Source organism: Monomorium pharaonis, chromosome 1 (genome assembly GCF_013373865.1).
Source record: "Monomorium pharaonis isolate MP-MQ-018 chromosome 1, ASM1337386v2, whole genome shotgun sequence".
Lineage (NCBI taxonomy): Eukaryota > Metazoa > Arthropoda > Insecta > Hymenoptera > Formicidae > Monomorium > Monomorium pharaonis.
The window spans coordinates 35333358-35353772 of NC_050467.1; the positions used below are offsets into that span (position 1 = coordinate 35333358).

Consider the following 20415-nt stretch of genomic DNA (forward strand, 5'->3'; position numbering starts at 1 on the left):
TGCATATTTATTAAAATTTCATCAAATTTAATAAAACATTAAGTCAAAATTTCAAAAAAAAGTTTTTTACCAACGATATATATCGATTACACTTTTTGTCCCTCATTGTTCATTACTATTTTCAGAGAAGTTTGCCAAGCGGATTATCCAATCATACTATGCAGCCGTATCTTACATTGATAGTTTGATCGGCAAACTTATGCATCAGCTACACGTCTCGAGGATTAGAGAAAATACTGTGGTAATATTAACATCTGATCATGGTATGTTTAATCAATGAAATACATGGAAAGAATAATTTACACTAAAATGAACAAGTAAACGACGTAATACAGTTACATTTTTCAGTGAAAAAATGATATTTTAACAAGCTATATAAAAATCGAATCTAAAAAATATCTACTAATTTACAGTTTATTTTTTTGAAGTCTTATTATTTTAATATTTTTCTTAACAATTATTTTTGTATTAATTATTAAGTGACTATATTTTTACATTGAAAATCTATTTTGTACTAATTACCTCATAAAAAATAACTTGTAACTCATAAAAAATAACTCTTTTTAATTATTTTAATTGTTTTAAAAAACAAAATTTGTCTGTGATGAAAATCGGCCTATCTTTATATCGTGGGGTTTACTGAACTCGAAAATAAAGCTTAAAATTATTCAAAATCCGGGGAATTTGTGAAAATGCAATTTTTTCACGAAAACCTTATTTTATAATAAATATTTTTTAACTAATAGAATGTAAATAAAATAAACGTTTATTAATATTTTATTAATATTTTTAAGAAAATGAGAGAGAAACAGCTAAAGAGAGAGAGAGAGAGAGAGAGAGAGAGAGAGAGAAAGACAAATAAAAGGATGTTGCAACCGTTCTTTTTTTTCAAAATTCCACATTTTTATATTTCCATGTTGTAGATTTACATATGCATTTCCTATTTTGCTTGCATTATTATGCAATTATGCATTATTATATTGCTTATATAATAGAGATATGATTTTCTATTCGCAAAGTCACAGGATATGATATCTCTGTTGCTGATATAACTTAAAATTTATCTGTGAGTAGTCTATACCACCGATAGATGGGCACGACAGAGTTATACTTTGTAAATAAAAATAGAAATGAAAGAGATCGATGGTGTAGAATTATGGTTTTTTCATTATTCTTAACTAGGTCGGATTAATCAATTTCGTCATTATGGTTAAAAAGTGTGTCAACAAAAAAAATTAAACATTATAATTAAGAAATATTTACAAAACAAGATTTTTGTGTAAAAAATTGTGTTTTCATAAAATTTCCCCAGATTTGAACAATTTTAAACTTTATATTTGAGTTCAACAGACCTAACAATATAAAAGAATCGATTTTAATTGTTTGTCTCACAAACAAATTTTAATCTTAAATTGTCACCATTTTTTTCAAAAATCTTTATTAATATTTATTATTTAAATTTTTAGATACTTCAGTAAGTCCTTTTTTCCATATAAAATATATATGTAATCACATCACAACTGTGAACTTAAGTTACATAGTTCGATATTAAATATACAGGTTGGGCACTTGGAGAACACGTTGTCTGGTCTAAATACAGCAACTTCGATGTTGCTGTGCATGTACCTTTGATAATGTCAATTCCAATGATCACATTTGATAATTACCATGATAATTACAGCGCTATATCTACAGATTACATGAGATACGCACCGATTACAAACAATAATAAAATGGAAAATAAAATCAACTCGAAATATGTATTAAACGTTGGAAAAATTGACGTTTCGAATACAAGTACGGAATACATAAAGAGCACATTTGGGTAGGTCATTTTTTTTAAATTAAATTAAATTAATGATTTATTAACGTTAATTTTAATTATGGTAAAAATTATACGAATAAAACATTCTATCAAAAGTTATATGTTAGTAGTCCTGGCCCCTCACCGCAATCATACTGAATTTGTGACGTCATCATAAGTAAGAAATGATACTTTGACAATTCAATTTTTGTGTCCGCGTTATTCCGTAATTATTCATTGTATTTTGGTAATACAACTTCTGCTTGTGAATGCTAATTATAATAATAACTATAATTATAACTATACGCATAAAAAGATTTTCTTCTCTTTACGATAAACAAAAATCGACCTCTATTAAAGTATAAATCTTATGCCATTTTATTAAAATTTATTTTTATTGGCAAGTGGCACGAGCATAAAAATTGGGCTATCAACGTGTCATTTCTCGCCTTTGATGACTGCTTTGAGAAGTCAGAAGCCTTAATCCATTAAGTCCCAGGCGGACAGTTTTCTGTGACTTTCTTCAGCGGTATTTTAAACGGGAACAATCCCAAAAGTAAGGTCTCCTATATTTTTAGATTTGTCTCCTATATTTATACAAACAACCATTTATTTTCTATAATAGTTACATTATTTTAAAGGTTGAAGAATGTTTTATTTTTCTACATAATCGCCATTTCGGTCGATGCATTTTTGTAGACGCTGTGGCAGTTTTACAATGCCCATGTCATACTAGCTCGACGCCATGTTCTTCAGGAAGAGTAAGTCCCAGATGCGCACAGTAACAAACGGACACCTCTCAAGATAGCCAAACGTGATTAAACATTTTGAAGAAACTAATGCACAAAACGTGTTGCTAGATATTTGCTGTATATTTGCTGACATTGAAGTAGAACACATTACGAATACAGCAATATGTCTGCTTATACATGCAAACAGTTGATGAAATTTACCGAGCAAACGGTTCGCAATACTCGTACGTTATGTTGTATACAACATGACAGCAACATAACGACAATGAATGATTCAATCGAATGAATGATTATATCTTGACCATCATGATGCAAACATGACAGCAACAACACATATATAATAATTTTCATTTGTTATTGCATATATGCCTTCAAACTATGAAGTTTTTTAATTGTAGCTTATTGTTTACAAATTGTTGACAATATGATCTTGTCACACGTTTACAACAACTTTTCAATAAAAAGACGTCTATATTTTCGAAATTTAAATATAATTAATATATAGATATTAACTTTTATAATTATATGCTTGCAAATATATATTGTCCCAGGTAGACTATATATATATATATATATATATATATATATAAAGGCCGTAGCCGGATAAGAAGGGGGCAATCTGCCCCCGCACGGATCGTGCTCATTTTTTTTGCTTTGATTGCTATCAGTGTTACTTACAATTTAGCCAAATATTAGTCCTTTTTATTGAACCGTTTTTGTGTAAATAACAAAAATAAAACTTCCAAAAATAATTCGTATCTTTTGATCGACTTAACCGATTTTGATGAAATTTTAATATGTTACAGATATCATTGAAATACATTTATAAAAAATTCGGGAAGGGTTTCTGATGACAAAAACATTGATAAAAAAAATAAATAAATATTCCTGATTTTTTTTAGTCCCGATAACCTTCTGGTACAATTACGAATTTTTTTTTGTAGAATCTTGGAACAGTTTCCTACAACACATATTTTTTTCAAAGCAATATAGTGGGTAGCAGATACCCATAAAAAATAAAGTATTCTTCTTAAGTTTTTAAAAATATGATATGCTTTTGGTACAATCGTCATATTTTTTTTGTAGAATGTTGGGATAGTATTCTACAACACCAATTTTTTTTTAATCAATAAAATCAGTGGAAGGTGCTTAAAAAAACAAAATATTTTTTTTTATTTTTAAAAAATATGATATGCTTTTGGTACAATCGTCATATTTTTTAAGTAGAATGTTGGAATAGTATTCTACAACACCAATTTTTTTTTAATCAATAAAATCAGTGGAAGGTACTTAAAAAAACAAAAAAATTTTTTTTTTAATATGATATGCTTTTGGTACAATCGTCATATTTTTTTTGTAGAATGTTGGGATAATATTCTACAACACCAATTTTTTTTTAATCAATAAAATCAGTGGAAGGTACTTAAAAAAACAAAATTTTTTTTTAAAATATATTTTTTAAATATGATATGCTTTTAGTACAATCGTCATATTTTTTTGTAGAATGTTGGGATAGTATTCTACAACAACTAATTTTTAACAACAACTGGTATTTAAAATAGTTTGTGAGTTTTGGCCGGTTTTTTTCATTTTAACGAGCTAGTTACAAGTTGTATTTTATCGAATAATATTATATTTCAATGCATACTGTTGAAGATCTTGACTTCAACTGTTTACAATTCCTCTGTCCGTGCCGTTTCCGCAAAGCTCTTTCTATGGTGTTTCCATCTGTCCTCATCTGTCCCATCCGATCTACATTGTCTTATTGCGCCCTCTGTTTGTCCATATTTCCCTTTAGCACGCTCTTTATATCTGTATTCTACTATACCTCTATCCATATCTGTTGTTCGCTATACCTACATTTATTGCCAGACTCGCTTTGTATACATATAGCGGTTATCGCGCTTTCCGCTTTGTGCGGATCTTCGTAGCCGCGCTTACCTTTTCTCCCCGTGCGTACCTATCCCCACCTGAGCCGCATATCCAATAGGTCAGTCGAGCGTTCCCACCTCTATCCACATGCGCGTGGGAGGGGGTTGCACGAGCTTTCGAGTTTCGGAGTCCGAGTTAGCTAATCGTGGCTTTTTGAATTTGGTAGTCGACTAGGTCGGTCGCATCATGGGACGCATCATAGCTGTCTTCAAGGTCTAGCTTTCTCTCTAGCTTTCTCGAGCGTTCTCTTTTCTCGGCTCACCTGAACATTTTTCTTACCTTTCTGCTCACCTGACCTCCCTACCCGGGTCGCTGGCCAGCTTGTTCCTTTTCAACATATTATACTTATTAATACACTTCTTTATCTGTATATTAATATTTTTCTAGAATTACTTATATATACAATATGTCACATGTCGAAAGATGCTATCCGAAGTGCGCGATATGTGGTCGATTTGTGCATAAAATACTAGGGACTAGGAAAATAATAGCATCATTAGATGATGCAGCTTTCTATTCAAGAGGTTCATCGCGATCTCTTAGTATTAACAATATTATTTGTGGCAATTGTCGAGTGGTTGCATATAAACGACGCAGAACAGATGATTTCAATAATCGAGATGAGCTAAAAGAATTATCTCATACCTTACCGCAGAGTTCTGTCACTATTGCATCTGCATTTCAGTCTAGTCAGATGGACCCAACATTTTATTTTAAATTGCCAACTGATTCTGAGCAATGTACAATTGAATACATAGAGGTTGCAATTCCTAGAACAGTATCTACTCATAAATATTGCTGTTTATGTACTGAAAAAAATAAATTGAAAACAGTCCCAAAAGAAGCTCGAATGCAATCATATATCAAACGAAAAGTTTATATTCCGGAAGGAAATCGATGCTGTGAACATCACTTGATTAAAAATCGTTTATATGATGATGATCTGAATCTCTTAAAAGTCTTTTCTAATTCATCTTTAATGAAAGCAGAAGAGGTAAAAAAAATCTTTGATTGTTTGTCAAATGAATGTAATTTAACATTATTTGACAAAATTGGTAATTATAATTTATCTGAAGAGCAGATTCGTATATTCACAGGTCTAACTTGGAATAATATTCTCGAATTGAGTAGAATGATGACATCAATGCGAGATACTGCAGGTCGTACTGTAACTCAAGCAGTAATTGTATTTTTATTAAAACTTCGATCCGGAAATTCGAATAAAATGATTGCTTCTATATTACAACTTGAAAAAGAGCAGCTAGTTTCCGAGTATTCATCCTCCGTTATTAATGCTTTTGAAACAAATATTTTACCATCTAAGTTTGGATTAATGGCAGCGTCTCGAAATAATCTAATTGAAAATAATACCACTAAAATTGTAAAAAAACTCTATGGTATTTGTGATAAGTTGATACTTATCTGCGATGGAACATATGCTTATCATCAGAAGAGTTCCAACAATGAATATCAAAGAAAATCTTATTCAGGTCAGAAAAAGATGCCATTGTGCAAACCGTTTACAATCTGCACAACTAATGGATTCGTAGTTGATATATTGGGGCCGTATCTTGCTAATGTCAATGATGCTGAAATTATGCGACGTGTAATAGAAGACCCAAACGGTTTGTGCAATTTAATGCTTCCAGGTGATATTTTCGTTGTAGATCGGGGTTTTCGCGATGTAAAGTGCCATTTAGAATCCAAAGGATTTCGTGTATTAATGCCAGCATTAAAAGGTGCACGCCATCAATTGACTACATGCGAATCCAATAACTCGCGTTTTGTAACGAAAATTCGTTGGGCAGTAGAAGCAGTTCACGGAATGATTAAACAGAAAAATCGCCTTCTTGATCAGAAGTTCGATAATAAAATGCTTCATAAGGTAGGTGTACTTTATCGAATAGCATCGTTTCTTTTGAATCAATTTGGAAAGCGATTAAATTCTGATGACCAAATATCATCCGAGGTTGTTGAACGTATGATTGCACAAAAAAACTTCGAGAACACTTTGGCAATTGTGGTTGAAGAGAATGGTTGGTTTCGGAAACAATTGCCTTTCCAAAATATTTCCTCCAGTGACTTGCTTAACTTCCCGGAACTAACAGAAACTGATTTGAAAATATTATTTACCGGAACTTATCAGTATTCGCAGGCGATTTCCTACTTGGGAGAAATTCTAAATGAAGATGGTAGTTTAAATTTGCAGTTCCTCAAAGACCAGTCCAATATACTGAAGCTTCAAGTACAGTCTCGTCACATATCTAAGAAAGTGTATCGATGCTTTATTGAATACACTCCTGATAGTATTGGTCATTCAGGGATAAAAAGATACTTTTGTGAATGCGTCAATGGACGAAGAACAGTTGCCTGCTGTTCGCACATTGCTGCCATTATTTATTATTTATCATACGGACGATATTTATCAAAAATTCCGAGACCAGGCCAGCACTTGTGTGAACTATTTAAAACAAACGGCATCACGCCTATTATCAATGAAGATAGTGATGAAGATTAGTTCATATAAATATTGTAAATAATAGTATGAGAGTGATTATGTGAACGTATGTGTAATTCATTATTTTGAGATTCATTATTAAACATTTTATTTAATACAATTATGGTTTATTTTTTTATAATTATTTTATTTTATAATTTTTTTAGTAAAAATTTTTTGTTGTAGAATACTGTCTAAAAATTCTACAAAAAAATGTTCTTTTTTTTACGAAAAAATGGTACAAAAAGCATATCATAATTTAAAAAAAAATTTTGTTTTTTTAAGTACCTTCCACTGATTTTATTGATTAAAAAAAAATTGGTGTTGTAGAATATTATCCCAACATTCTACAAAAAAAATATGACGATTGTACCAAAAGCATATCATATTAAAAAAAAAATTTTTTGTTTTTTAAGTACCTTCCACTGATTTTATTGATTAAAAAAAAATTGGTGTTGTAGAATACTATTCCAACATTCTACTTAAAAAATATGACGATTGTACCAAAAGCATATCATATTTTTTAAAAATAAAAAAAAATATTTTGTTTTTTTAAGCACCTTCCACTGATTTTATTGATTAAAAAAAAATTGGTGTTGTAGAATACTATCCCAACATTCTACAAAAAAAATATGACGATTGTACCAAAAGCATATCATATTTTTAAAAACTTAAGAAGAATACTTTATTTTTTATGGGTATCTGCTACCCACTATATTGCTTTGAAAAAAATATGTGTTGTAGGAAACTGTTCCAAGATTCTACAAAAAAAAATTCGTAATTGTACCAGAAGGTTATCGGGACTAAAAAAAATCAGGAATATTTATTTATTTTTTTTATCAATGTTTTTGTCATCAGAAACCCTTCCCGAATTTTTTATAAATGTATTTCAATGATATCTGTAACATATTAAAATTTCATCAAAATCGGTTAAGTCGATCAAAAGATACGAATTATTTTTGGAAGTTTTATTTTTGTTATTTACACAAAAACGGTTCAATAAAAAGGACTAATATTTGGCTAAATTGTAAGTGACACTGATAGCAATCAAAGCAAAAAAAATGAGCACGATCCGTGCGGGGGCAGATTGCCCCCTTCTTATCCGGCTACGGCCTTTAATTATATTACTTTAACTAATATATAGTTACAAAATAAAAGATAATCATGAATAAAATTAGCAACATTTAAATGTGAATAAATTTATTCATTATTATATAAAAGAAAATACTTTACCGATGATTTAATGAATATTTATATTTATAAAATATTTGAATAAATATTTATAAAATATTCAAATAAATATTATAAATATTTTGTAAATATTTTATAAATATTGTATGCTGTCTGGGATATAATTTAGCTTTATCAAAAGAACAGAACAAAAACATTTTTATAAGTTATTCTACATGTTATTTTGCATACGTAAAAAGCAGTAAAAAAACTGTAAATTTATATTTATTCATAAATATTATTTAACTATACTTCATGTTTCTGACATCTATGATTGAACTGATCTATAACAAATATGTATTCATGAGCATTAAGTGTTCATGGATCATCGCGAAGTGCTAGGTTGCGTACGATCTTCGAAGTCAAGCAGTGTCGACGGCGGTTCAGAGTTGAATGGGTGACCGCAGAAGTTTTATTAGGCAATGCCAGATGTGAGTATATTGTCAGCGTATGAGCATTCAATATTTAACATATGTTGCCGTCAATGTTGGATAGTATCTCTATACATGTATCTAGATACATGTATAGAGATACATTTTGTGTATCTGAACCTGTATCTGAGATACATTTGAATTAGAGTATTTGTATCTGTATCTAGATACAAAACACAGTATCTGAACTGCTTTTTAGATACATTTTCAGATACATTTTCAAATACATTTTTACGTACTTTTTGTCTTTATTGGGAAAAAATGTTTTTTAAGGTCATTTTTGATTTGCTATTACTGTCGATAGCGTCATTTAGATTTGCGCAAATAGTACTTATGTATGAAATAACTTTACTAATCTAGTCTATAGAATCATTAGATTTTGTGCATATTACATACATTATTAATATTATTATTATTATTACAATAAAATATAATTTTAAAAAAAGACGAGAAACGCAAGTTTACTCAACAACTCAACAAACAAATAAAAAATTCGGAAAAGACAGTAAGAGTTCAGCGACAGGTATTTATGCGCAACACAAAAATGTAATTATTTATTTTATAATGCGCTTTTCGTGTTGCGCACAAACATTTAAATTTTTCAGATTTTTTTATTTGAATAATTTAAGAGTATCTGATACGTATCTGAGATACTTTTAAAGTATCTGAGTATCTGTATCTATATACATTTTGATTTGTGTATCTGTATCTGTATCTAGATACATTTTTTTATAAGTATCTGTATCTGTATCGAGATACATTTTAAAAGTATCTTACCCAACACTGGTTGCCATCATGTTGCCATTAACATGCTGTTGGTTGCGGATGGCATACCGATGATAACAAGTTGCCGTCAATTTGCTGTCAATACGCTGTTAATCACGGATGACAAATTGACAACACAAGTTGTTAAGTTGCTGTCACAAATCACTTTTTTGCGAATAGCAAATTAATGCTGACATGTTGCAATCAATTCGCCGTTGTTAGAATTAGAATTCACGTGAGTTCAGTTCGACAGACATAATGCTGACGCACCTTGTTCTAAATTTGTCAAAATTAGTTGCTTCAATGATTGTTGGCGATTTGATAGCAAACTGCATTTGGCTATCTGGGACCAATCAAATTCTATAAATTCATCCTAACCCTAACCAACCCAGTAACCCATCTGATTGGTGGTGTCCGTTTGTTTGTGCGCATCTGCGACGCTCCCTTTTATATACATGAAAAAAAATCTTTATTCAACATATATTAAAATATGGACTAAATATTTTATATAATATTTATGGTAAATAAACAATAAAGATTTGTAGTAATATTTTGTCAAATAAAAATATTTATAAAATATTTATAAATATTTTATAAATATTTTTATAATATTTATGATAAATCTTACGATCTGTCAAATCTAAGACCATAAAAATGTTGATAAAATATTTACATAAATATTTATAAAACATTTAAATAAATATTATAAATATTTTGTAAATATTTTATAAATATTGTGTGCTGTCTAGAAATGAAAAATTGCATTAATTATTTAAAAAGTAATGCGACGTTTTTTCAAAATTATTTTCATTTATTTAGACGTCTATAGATGTCTATTAGACGTCGAGGAATGACTTGCAGCTTAAAATAATTTTTTATTAATAATTTATTGTTATTGTATAAAGACTGCTATTGTAAGGTTTTAAACAAACACAATAACACAAAATCACATCCAAATCAGATATTTCTAGACGTTATTTTAGACGTAAATAGCTCCGATGTCTAGACATTTATCCGATCTTTTATTTCTCCCTAGGGAATACCGGCAAACGCGTGGCAGCGTGAGACAAGATAAGACCGCCCAATAAGACGTCCGCGATCGTTAGAAAGCTAGTAAACAACTTCCTATATGGCGCCCGAAATTGTCAAACATTTAGACGAATTTTCCTTCAATCCTTTGATATGAACTTTATTATATTAAAATCAGCTTGAAAATAACTTTATTGAGACTTTTGGGTCAAAGATGATGAATCTGAAGTTAGATTATTGAAATTGACAATAGCGGATTCAATATGACATCTGAAACAGTCAAAAATTGCATGAGTTTCTTGATAATCTCTTGTAATTAACTTTCCAATAATCGAATCGATTTCAAAGTATCCTTGCTAGGATTTTTAACCCTCCGTCTCTGTACACTTATTTTTAATAACACGGTCTATACACTGATCCTTTTTTGTCCTGTCCCTTTTTTTTAAATGTTAAATATATGCAAATAATCTGAAAGCTTTTAAGTGACTACATTTTAAATTTTGATAAATATTTTTATCATTTATTAAAAATTTTTTTACAATAACAATTTAAATTCCTCGAGATTGACAAGAAATGGAATTTCGTACAAAAATTCATAACTTAATAACAATTATTATTTAAAAAAATTCTTTGAGGTTTCTTAGATTAAGGTATGACTTCAGAAAAAATTGTTCTATATGTGTCAGTTGCAAAAAATATAATTATTTGCATGATTGAAAATAAGCTATTTTTCGGGTAATAAAAATATAATACAATGATAATTTTTCACATACATCTTTTTTTATTATAAAAAATTATAGTATATTATCATAAAAAACTTAGGTATATACAATGTAGAATGATCAAAATTGAAGAAATAATAATATTAACTATGTTTTTGTACGCAATCTAAACAGAAAATCGTGCGATGATCGTCGCAAATTGTGCTCTTTCGTGCACGTCGGGGTCCATCCTCCGTTAAGGTCCTTTGCACCGCTGGTCTTTTAAATGTCGATGGATTATTGTAGATAACGTCGCGGTTGTTCTCTCTCACCGTCACTCTGTTTTAAGTACTAGGCGATGCGCTCCCAGAGGCTGGGGCGTTAATGAGGCACTCACGATGTTCGTATATCAAACACTTTTATTTTACAGAGTAACAAAGTCCACGCGATAGATTACAGTAGTACGAGACCGAATTATGACTGTCTGAATTGACTGAGCCCGACTTGGTGTTGGGCTTTCCCTTTTTATTCCAGTTTTCAGGGTTACGATGCGTCCTTGCCGATCAGCGTTCCTGCTACTCGGCAAGGCTGCTGCGTCTCAATTCCGATTATCCGGCTCTAATTGGGTCGTTACGTTCTTTTCCTCATATTGTCGTGCCTGGCGTTGCGCGATCTTTTCTTTGCTACATTTTAAATTTTGCCAAATCGCGGTCTACATATATCGGTTACGAGGTCAGATGGAGGAATCCGGCCCGTAATAACGTTTTTTTATTATCTGCAGACAGACATGCAGAACATCTTTTTTGTTTGATTAATTATTTAATTATTCAGTTTAGGGGAGACAGTTCCGATGATCTTGACATATATGTTATCAAGGTCACCCTCCTGAGTCACCTTCAAAAGATTTTAGCCGTCGCTCGTGATTTGTTAAAAAGTTATTACCAAAAAAGATCTATAAATGCGACACATAATTATTCAGTATAGGAGTACATCACATAGATTTGCGACTTTCCACGCGTAGCGAAATTTACCCACCCCTCCCCCCCCCCCGCTTACACAGCGAAACGATGTCCACGCTTGTACTTTACCGCAAGGGTTTGCGACTTTAGATTTGAAATTGTAGGCAAATAACGATTTTAAAATGTTTGGGTTAGGTTAGGTTAGGTTAGGAAAAAATAGGAGTGAGGACCGATTGCGAACATAAACGATCGGACACAGTCCCGATTGGACACGGACTCGATTGCACACAAACCCGATTGCACACGGACCCGATTGCACACGATACAATTCTGCATTGCAGATAGTACATGGGTTAGCAACTAAGACGGGGTGAGGGGGGCGAAGCCCCCTTTGCACTCCTCTCTCTGTGTGTGTGCGTGCGTGCGTGTGTGTGCGTGCGTGTATGTGTGTGTGTGTGTGTGTGTGTGTGTGTGTGTACAAAGCGTTCTCTGCACCACATGGGTTTGCGACTATAAAATATTTATAAAAAGGAAAATATTTATGATAAATATCCCACATAGCACGGAATATTACGGTTATATCACAGAAATATTGTTCTCCCATTACAATGTTACAGTGAAATATAGTATCAATATTGCAAAAATATTACTATAATGTTAAAATGTCCGCCAAAATGGATCACAGTAATATAATGGTGATATATCACGAATGTATTACTGTAATATTTACGCAGTATTTTTGTAATATTGCGAAATTTAGATCCGCATTCTGAGCTCACATTTATCGCTAAATTTAAATCAGCCTAATTTAAGATGACATCTTATTAGCTGATTGGCACATTTAGACGTGTATTTAGCAATAAATGTGAGTTAAAAATACGGACCTTAGTGTTCTGGATACTCATTCAACATTTATAAAAATATGACCTCAAAGACGAGAAATTTACACTAAAAATTCTACACCATTTTCAAATAAAAACATCTAAATAAAAAAAATTTTTACTCGATAGTTTTAACACATTTATAAAATATTTTGACAATTGTTTCATTGAGTAAATAAACAACCAAAAAATGAATGTATAGTATTAGAATCTAGTCATATTCGTTTACAACTATTAATTCATTAATTGTCAAGAAAAAAATTTAGTTTTTACAGTATTTTACAAGTGTTGAAACTTTCAAAGTGTTTTTTCATCCAGATATCATCCTATATTAAAAAGGAGATGTTAAATCGAATCGAATTTATTGTTGCCTCTTTTCCGCGATGCGGATTGGTTCTTTCGCTTGGCTTACTTCGTGATAGTTTTTAGTTTTGACAGCTGTCAAATTTATGATAAATAAATAGCTACGCAAAATGACTTAATAAAAGTGTTTTTTTGTAAATTGTAGTGTGTCTGTTTCTTAAGTGTTTCTATTAAAATACAATTATGACTTAATTTTTATGATTATGATGAATAAATAGCTACGCAAAATGACTTAATTTTTATGATTAAAAGTGTCTTTTTGTAAAGTGTCTTATTTAGTCTCTTAAGTGTCTCTATTTAGTCTTAATAAGTGTCTTTTTGTTACATACTTATGACTTAATTTTTATGATTAAAAGTGTCTTTTGTAAAGACACAAAAAATCAATTCTCATTTTTCAATTCTCTTATCCTTTTAAATGTAACCTATATTAATTAAAATATAATTATATTAAAATATAATTATACTTATCTTTTATTTTCTTTCTCTTTCTCTCTCTCTTTCTCTTTTTCTTCCCTTTTTCTGTACTTCCTTTTTCTATCTATCAATTCTCTTATTTTTTCTAATTAAAAAATCGAATTAAATACTCTCTCTTTCTTCCCTTTTTCTGTACTTCCTTTTTCTATCTATCAATTCTCTTATTTTTTCTAATTAAAAAATCGAATTAAATACATCTTTTTACAACAACATTACATTAAACATGTAACTTATGTATGTATATTAATTTTTTTATTTATAACATGTAATATATGTTGTGGAACAGAAAAACATAAAAAGTTAATTATTCTTTTAAACTAAATAAAATTAAAAACTAAATTGAATTAAAGTTAATAACTTATAAAATTGATTTAGTTACATTAAAAATTGCATTAAAATTTTAAATTAATTATACATACTTATTTTTTATTTTCTGTCTTTTTAAATTTTTTATTTTCTGTTTGTCTCTCTCTCTCTCTCTTTTAATATATTAATTAAAATTTAAATCAAATACATGTTTTTTCAATCAGTATAAAAAGTTTAGATATACTTTTATTTACTTTTTTACTTTTATTGCTTACTTATTTTTATTACTTTGTTACTTTTTCTATTTAGTTTATCAAATCATACATACTTATCTTTTATCTTATCTCTTTCTCTCTCTCTCTTTCTCTTTTTCTCTTTCCTTCCCTTTTTCTGTTCTTCTTCTTTCTATTTAGTCTATCAATTCTCTTATTTTTTCTAATTAAAAAATCGAATTAAATACAACTTTTTACAACAACATTACATTAAACATGTAATTTATATATGTATATTAATTTTTTTATTTATAAATTATATAACATGTAATATATGTTGTGGAACAGAAAAACATAAAAAGTTAATTATTTTTTTAAACTAAATAAAATTAAAAACTAAATTGAATTAAAGTTAATAACTTATAAAATTAATTTAGTTACATTAAAATTTACATTAAAATTTTAAATTAATTATACATACTTATTTTTTATTTTCTGTCTCTCTTTTTTTAATTTTTTATTTTCTGTTTGTCTCTCTCTCTCTCTCTTTTAATATATTAATTAAAATCTAAATCAAATACATGTTTTATCAATCGGTATAAAAAGTTTAGATATACTTTTATTTACTTTTTTACTTTTATTGCTTACTTATTTTTATTACTTTTTTACTTTTTCTATTTAGTTTATCAAATCATACATACTTATCTTTTATCTTCTCTCTTTCTCTCTCTCTCTCTTTCTCTTTTTCTCTTTCCTTCCCTTTTTCTGTTCTTCCTCTTTCTATTTATAGTCTATCAATTCTCTTATTCTTTCTAATTTAAAAATCTAATTAAATACATCTTTTTTTAGATATACTTTTATTACATTTAATTTTACATTAAACATGTAACTTATATATATATATTTGTTTATTTAATTTACATGTTGCAATTTTACGATAGAGAAGAGTTATAATGCATGAATGATGTCTACAATAGTCTACAATATCATTTAAAAGATACAGAACCAATCTAATAAAAATGAAGAAAAGTCCAAAAAATTTTAAACAATTAATATAATAAGAAAAAAGGATTAATTATTGATACAATTAAACGTTAATTAAACATTAAAACATAAACATAAACATAAACAATTTACAAAACAGTTTTGTTTATAAACATAAACAATTAACATAAACAGTAGCAATTCTTGGATTTCTGAATTATTTTACGTTTTATTTCGGTTCTTCATGACCGAAGATCGTTGTTTTCATCGTAGTTTTTCATAGTTTTCACGCTTGTGTTGTTATTATATAGAATGTCTCTTCTTTTCTGTCTATAATAATAAATTTAAATTTAATTGCTACACAGTAAAAGACATTTTGTATTTATGTTAAATTTGGTCCTTTCTCGCCATGATCTCGTAACATATATCACACTAATATTTTAATAGTTATTAAAGTAACATATTACATATGTTAAAATAATTTAATTACTTCGCGTGAATTTTCTTCTAATTTTCTTTTTTTTAAATTTATTACTCCTTTTAACAATGAAGATAATTCCATTCGACCATTTAGTCTACGTATATCTTTTAAATTATTTACTATTAAATATATAGAATCATCTGCAAAAATATAAGATAATAATAAAATGATTATTTCACTTAATTAATTAATTTTATTTACTATTTAATCCAATTGTTAAATTTTATTTAATATTATCAAATATTAAATACTTTGTGTTTGTGCAAGTCCAATTATTTGAACTTTATCTCCTTTACGTATTCCAAGTTTAAAGTACTCTTCATTTGTAAAACTTAAAATATGTACTTCCACTTTATATATGCCATCCGTGATTGAACCGTATCCAATCGTTTGATCTTTTTTAATATTATGTGCCTCAGCAAAATTTGTTTTTACATAAGCTTCTAAAACTAAAGTAATATATTTATTTAAAAGTGGAATATATAATATGAATTATATAATATGTAAAAATTAATTTCTAAGATTTTAAAATATTAGAAAAATTTTTATATCATGTAAATGTATTTAAATTATATAATTAATTTAAATTTTTTATAGTTTTAATATTTTATATATTGTGTGTGTGTGTGTGTGTGTGTGTGTGTGTGTGTGTGTGTGTGTGTGTGTGTGTGTGTGTGTGTGTGTGTGTGTGTGTGTAATTAATAGAACTTACTGATTCGTTGCGTTGCATTTATTATTTCGTTTAGTTTAATAGCCATTGGTTCTATTTCTAAATTTGAAGTTGGTTCGTATTTTCCTAAATTTGATACAATAGTGTTTTTACGAATTAATAGTTCGAATGGTGTGTTTCCATTATTAAAAGAAGCTACTTTGGGGCTTCGAGCTTGTACACCATCCAAATGAATAATCTTAAATTAAAATTATTTTTAGTAAAATATATATTTTTTTAATATTACCATAAAATATTATTACATACATATTATATTATATTTTAAATATTGTTATTATTATAATATATCCAGTTTCATTTATAATATCATAATCTTTATGTTATTTATATATTTAATTACATTTATATATACATATATTTATATTATTTATGTCATTTTTATACATTATTTTTATATTTAAATAAAAAATATTTACATTATTTAAATTGATGTGATGTATAATTTTATCTATATCATCATTCCAGACTACGATTTGAATCCTTCTACCGCTGCCATTATTTAAAAAAAATTTGAATATTTTGTATTGTTGGTTATTTCCAACAATGCGCGGTGACTCCATTCCGTCAACATAACCTATTATTTCACTATAATAACATACAATTATATTTTAATAAATATAATTTTATATTATAATACTAAGATTTGCGTTAAATATTTTGTTTAAATATTTTTTTTAATATTTGTTTCAAATTATATATACATTACATTACATTTAAATTACATATATATAGAATTATATACAATTACGTGTGTGTGTATATGTGTGTGTAAGTAAAATAATATTATTGTTGAAAAAAGAAAGCGGTTATGAATTAAATGTGGAATAATGGATTTCGCGATATCTCACATACTTTGTGTTTAATTTTGAAGATAACTGTCCAAATTCCTACGACGACGTCCAGTGGAAGTCCAGTGGACGTACGTAATGTGGAACTATAGATTTTCAATGGCTCTGTTTTGGATGTCCAATGGACGTCCACTGGAAGTTTCAAACTTCCATGACAAACGTCCAATGGACGTCAATTGGAGGTTTTATTTTTGTGTATCGGCAATCGGGAATTTTTGCAAAATTTTTTTGCAAATGAAGCAAATGTAGGCAATTGAGAACGTAGACAAACGGAACCTCCCTTCCCCCTCTAATGCATAATGAGTTGAAGAAAAACGGGGGTAATATGGCTACCACAATAATATGTATATAATATAATATGAATATAAAATAATATGGAGATTTCGAAAATGACCATGTTATCAACACGCTTAGATGATTATATATTAGTAAAATTTTATATCATTGTTTAATTTTGTATAACATAAAATATGTACAAATATGAATAATATATGAATAAAGAGTTAAATAGTAAGAAAATATTCAAGTATGCATACATTTGGGTGATAATGCATTTAAGCTTAAAAAGAATATGTAATTAAATGTTAAAATGTAATATTCGCCAAAAAGCATTAGTTTTAAAAAGATTCTTTGGTAATGTTCCATATGTCTTTTAGGTTGCATAACCGCAATCTTTTTTTCCAATTAAAAAAAAACGTTAGTTTTAAATTAACAATATTATTCTTATGTATAAGCAAGAATATTTTAAAGAATTTGATATTCTTCTAAACATTCAGAAACATTAATTTTTTATGTAGATGTTTTAAGCAGTTATCCGTTTAAGATTATCAAATTCTATAAATAATACTTTACATTCTTGTCTATATATAAGAATAACATTGTTGATTTGAAAATAATGTTTTTTTCGTGTATATTCAAAGAACCAAAGAGAGAGATCATGTCAAGAAATAATAGTCACTCTTATATTATAGTACAAACTCAATATTCTTTTTTTATCAAATTTAACAGATAAATTTTCATTTGAATTAACACAACGCAGTAATATATTAAAATAACAAGTAAACATATTGAATTTTAATTAAAAAATTTTAAGGACCAATTTTAACATAAATATAAAATAAGAGAATATATTTTGAATATATGAAAACACAATTCATGTAGAATATGTCTATTTGATTAAATCTAAATCTTCATGCTAATATTTACTTGTGTGATACTAACTAGCATCTGTTCCCTTGTTTTCCCTAACTGTAAATAAATTTGTTACGAGAAAAAGACATTTCAGCCAGAATTCAAATAGGGTAAACTTGGGTAAGATGACCATAGTTACAATTAACATATTTTTGTTACGAGGGTAACGTTTTTCGCGACAGCATAACTGTAATTATGCCTCGTCCGGATGGATATTTAACTATGTACCTTATTCGATATTTATTCGACAATAATTCTTTGCTTTATTGGAAAATTATAGTACATGTGATATGAATATATAAGTTATAACTAACAGTAAATAATAAAATGCAGTCATAAAATATTAATAATTATTAAGTACCTCATAATTTTTAGAATGTTAGAATGTTTAATACTTTTATTAATAGCTTTATGTAAAATACATTTTTATAAGGATTGAAATGTATAACTTTTTCCTAAATATCTATTTTATATAATTTTCTTATATTAAAACATAAGGATTATATATTCATTAAAAAATAAGTTTTTATATTAATTTTTTATATTTCAATGTTTTAAATTTCTTTTTATTTATTTTTATTTTCTTGAAAAAAATAACAACATTTATTATACTTTAATGTACATGTTTTTATAGATCTTTTATTTACATTATCCTTTTTATATAACAACAAATTTTTAAATAATTAAATTCTTTTATTGCTGCATTTTGTTACTCACTGTTAATAAATCTATATACACTCAGCAGCAAAAAAAACGGTACACTTAAAATTTCGGAAAATTTTAAATGATTATAACTTGGTAAATAATAAAGATAAAATTTTTTCTCAAAAAGGAAAATAAAGCTTAAAGTGTCCATTTTAAGAATATTTTAATAGCAATTATGCGTATTTTTTTAAAAATGGCGAATGACAAAGTTAGAAGATGTAAAATTGATAAATAAAGATCTGAGTTTGCGGCGATGCATGGCGTGAATCAGGTGTCACAGCCTAATGGAATAAAATGCAAATAAAAATATAAAGTATAAGCTTTAAAATGCTTTTTTACAGAGTTCAAAGCAATAATTTTTCACTGAGTCATTAAAATTTGAATTAAAAAACAGCTTTTCTCTGAAAACTTGCATAATTCAGCGAAAAATTATTGTATCAGTAAAAAAGCATTTTAGACAATACTTTATACTTTTAAATGTTTTTCGTCCCATTGGGCTGTGACACCTACTTTACGCCACGCGTTGTCGCAAGCTCGAATACTTATTTATCAACTTTGCATGCTCTTTCCTTGTCATCCACCATTGTGAAAAATGTTTGCCTATAATTTCGATACAAATTTCATTGAAACATTGAAAGTATGGTTTCAAAAGTATGGTTAGGGCAATTAACTTTTGAACTTCAACAGCCAAATTTATTGTTCTCATGTCAAATGTATCAATTTAAAGACCTGGAAAGTATAAAGACAAAATTTGATTCAAGATTTTCATTCTTCGCAATCATTACACGAAATAAAGATACGATTTGTGGAACGCACACACACACACACACACACGCGCGCGCGCGCAGAGAGAGAGCGGAGGGGGGGGAGAGAGAGAGAGAGAGAGAGAGAGAGAGAGAGAGAGAGAGAGAGAGAGAGAGAGAGAGAGAGGGGGGGGGGGAATGCAATTCTGACCAGTCAAAATGTATGCGGATCATATTGAAAAAAATTGCAACAATAATTTGAGCTAACGATTTTGGTATCTTAAAACGTAAATAGTTTCTTTATTTCGTAATATTGATTGCAAAAATTTACGATCTTGAATCGAATTTTGTTGCAAACATTTTTCAAAATGGTGAATGACAAGGAAAGAGCATGCAA

General features: G+C 28.3%; 1 protein-coding gene across 10 annotated transcripts in view; it reads left to right on the top strand.

Moving 5' to 3' along the window:
• The window catches only part of LOC105837418 (iduronate 2-sulfatase), a 99159-nt gene that overhangs the window by 53068 nt on the left and 25676 nt on the right, over window positions 1-20415 (top strand). For all 10 annotated transcript variants that reach the window (XM_036292561.1, XM_036292585.1, XM_036292570.1 and 7 more), the window contains 2 exons: window positions 126-263; window positions 1561-1825. In XM_036292561.1, coding sequence (XP_036148454.1) covers window positions 126-263; window positions 1561-1825 — 403 coding nt within the window. The remainder of the gene's footprint in view (window positions 1-125; window positions 264-1560; window positions 1826-20415) is intronic.